The sequence below is a fragment of the Haliotis asinina genome, chromosome 8 (assembly GCF_037392515.1).
Source record: "Haliotis asinina isolate JCU_RB_2024 chromosome 8, JCU_Hal_asi_v2, whole genome shotgun sequence".
NCBI lineage: Eukaryota > Metazoa > Mollusca > Gastropoda > Lepetellida > Haliotidae > Haliotis > Haliotis asinina.
The window spans coordinates 2,194,113-2,197,100 of NC_090287.1; the positions used below are offsets into that span (position 1 = coordinate 2,194,113).

General features: G+C 42.8%; 1 protein-coding gene across 1 annotated transcript; it reads left to right on the forward strand.

Moving 5' to 3' along the window:
• The first annotated feature begins 474 nt into the window (after positions 1–474).
• LOC137294912 (mRNA decay activator protein ZFP36L2-A-like) lies at positions 475–2,737 on the forward strand. The gene is made up of 2 exons (XM_067826084.1): positions 475–618; positions 776–2,737. Exons 1-2 carry the CDS (start codon positions 568–570, stop codon positions 1,973–1,975), a joined length of 1,251 nt encoding a protein of 416 aa, XP_067682185.1. The 5' UTR covers positions 475–567; the 3' UTR covers positions 1,976–2,737.
• The last annotated feature ends 251 nt before the right edge of the window (positions 2,738–2,988 follow it).

The window sequence follows — 2,988 nt, forward strand, 5'->3', positions numbered from 1 at the left end:
TTTAAACTTTATTCAACATCGCGGTTGCTATTGAAGTCTAGATGCTGAGATTCTAACAGTCTAAAATCTAAGTAAATTGACAAGCCGGTAGCGGGAGAGGGAGAGTGATGGCCTCTATTGAAATTTGTCTTACTCCCCCACGAAGCATGCGGTGTGTGACGTCACAGACCTTTAAACCTCAAAACATAATAACAACAATCGGTGGAAAAAAAACAGTGCAATCGGCCACTCCTTCAAGATGCTATTTCAGCTCCTACACCAATCGTAAGATCCGACAGTAGAAGAACTTGTGTAGCGCTGTCGGAAAACTGCTAAGCATTCCGCCACTAGCAAGTGCTTATCGCAACAAGTGCGTCGGCATTCACCGGTGATTGTGTAACGCTAAGCCAATCAGATTGGAGGAGGCGTGTCTCGCTGCATTAGCCAGAAAGTGACAGGCATGTGGCTCCGCCCACTAAGAGTTTATAATGAACCACGAGGATAGCAAAGTCAGTCGTGGTTCGGATACTTGAGGAAGGTAGTCGAGCTGTGGAGGGATAAGACACATAAACATACACACGTTTCACAATGTCTGCTACTCTCATGTCATCGTTCTACGACGTTGGCGACTTGTTTCAGGTATGTCATGTCCTATGTGGATTCAAATCTCGGACATAGCCGACGATCGAACGCGTGATTTTTCCCCGCTGTTGAAGCGTTTTCCGTGTCACCGGTGTTGATTAATTTTGTTGCCGTTGTATATGTGTGTACTTACTTTGTTGTTTACTTATTTCAGAATCGCCGAAACAACCAGATGAAGTCACAGGTCGCTCCAGCTTCGACAGACCGCCGGATAGTTGGGTCTGCTTCTCTCGTCGGGATGAGGAATCGTAATTTCTCTACAGGGTCGAGCAGTGCCTTCGTGCCGGTGACAGGTCGCGGATCTTCCCAAAACAGTTTGGTACCCGGATCAAATATGCTGATATCTCAAAATGACACTCTGGGTTGCGGGATTACCTCGGTGACAAGCACACGTGAACACAAAAAGTTGGACCGCAGTCTCAGCGAGCCTGTAGGCAGCAGAACGCAGGGAGGTGGCAATATCAACTCTAGCCGATACAAGACAGAAATGTGTCGCCCGTTCGAGGAGAGTGGACATTGTAAGTACGGCGATAAGTGCCAGTTCGCGCATGGCATCCATGAACTTCGCAATTTGGCAAGGCATCCTAAGTACAAAACTGAACTTTGCCGTACGTTCCACACAATCGGCTTCTGTCCGTACGGACCAAGGTGTCATTTCATTCACAATGAAGACGAACGCAAATTGAATCAGCTTGTCAACAAAAACCAACAAGCCAACTCTGTGGTGTTGCCAACATCGGTCCAACAGCCAACTCCCATCGAGCGACCAAAATCCATCAAATTCACCTCTCTGGGTTCATCGTTCGACTCTCCACCGTCCAGTTCCACAGGTAGTCCTACCAACCTCAGCCCGACATTATCAGGTGACATTTTCTCGTACAGTGCCTTTCACTCGGGATCTTCCTCTTCAACTAGCAGTCGTTCATCGGACAGCTGCCGTTCAAGCCCTGTGTTCAACTATTCCCCAGTGTCTGACATTATTGACTCGACAACCCCATTGAACGTTCAGACACAACTGAACATCAATGTAAACGTGAACAATTCGGCTATGGATTTTACAACTATGCAATTCAACTCGGTGCTCAATCTGAACCAGAGGAACGACAACCAGCAAACTGTATTCGAGGACAATCTTCTTGACCTGTGCACAAGCTTATGTTCAAGGGACACTATGTGTGCCAACGACGTTTTCGCAACGGCCCCACCCTCCTCCCCGGAATCGATTTCAGGGGACAGCATTGGCAGCATTGCGTCCCAAGGATCTAGTAGTTATGGAACATGTGGATCTCCTTTGGACGTTGGGAAAAGTTTGCGTCTTCCATTCTTTAACCAGCTAAGCATAGATGGCAAGTAATTGTGTCCAGGACTTTTTCCACCAGGAGTTGTGTCACCCTGCCTTGTTCAAGGTTTGAAAAACCTTGTAAAACTTGTTGACATTTCGTTTTTTAAGAGAAACATTAGTTGACTTTGAGTGTTAAGACTTGATCGGTAGGACGCACCGATACGCCAGTGTCACAACGTATTTTCGTATACTATTCTATTTTATGCTACCTAACAAAAACAAAGTTTATTTATGTAAATCGTGTAAAGTAAAATATTTTTTCATTCCGCATATATTTATTATTTGGACACCCTTGTCGCTTTCACACCACAATGTGGCCTTGCAAGTGGACCATTTTTTTCACATAATCCATCTTTATAGTATTGTCAATCACCGTGCCTTATATCATAAATATCAATCTACAAGTCTTCCGAGTTGCATTTAAAATATTAGGAAGATTCATTGCTCTTGTGAAATGGGATTTCATTTAACTTATATATTATTTATTATTCCTTGGTCTGTTTATCTTAATATCGCTTCCTACTATTTCTTCAGGGGGAAAACCAACTACTTAAGTAAGATAGATTTATATAAATATTGTTTATATTATATTTGTGTTAAATTATGTGGTCACCAAAGAGACAATTCTTTTTGTCATATCTCATTTTTATGACTAATTCATTTCTTTCATTTGTACAATTATCATTGTTTGTATTTAATACAAAACTTGAGTATGTTTCAAATTGAAAAATGAAAAAAATATTAAAATCAATCGCTTATTGCGTTTATACAAAATCCACCTTTTCTGTTTTCTCTTAAATGGTACATCTCTCAATGCATGTCCCATGTCCAACCACACCAAACCCAAACTGGTTAGACCATCAGTTGGTCACTGCGAGTAGTCATTCGGACCCTTTAACGAGGACCAGTGAGCTCGCTCAAGGGAGGACTTATTTAATTAGGACACAAGTTTTCTGAAACTTTGAAATCCAATCCGCGACTCGCAGTAGCCAGTAAAAAAGCTGTAGTAATGTCGCTATGCATAC

Excerpts from the sequence above, each read along its gene's own strand:
- LOC137294912 (XM_067826084.1), top strand. The coding sequence starts at position 568 with ATGTCTGCTACTCTCATGTCATCGTTCTACGACGTTGGCGACTTGTTT. Across the intron at positions 619-775 it reads ACGTTGGCGACTTGTTTCAG|AATCGCCGAAACAACCAGAT; the intron begins GTATGTCATGTC and ends TACTTATTTCAG.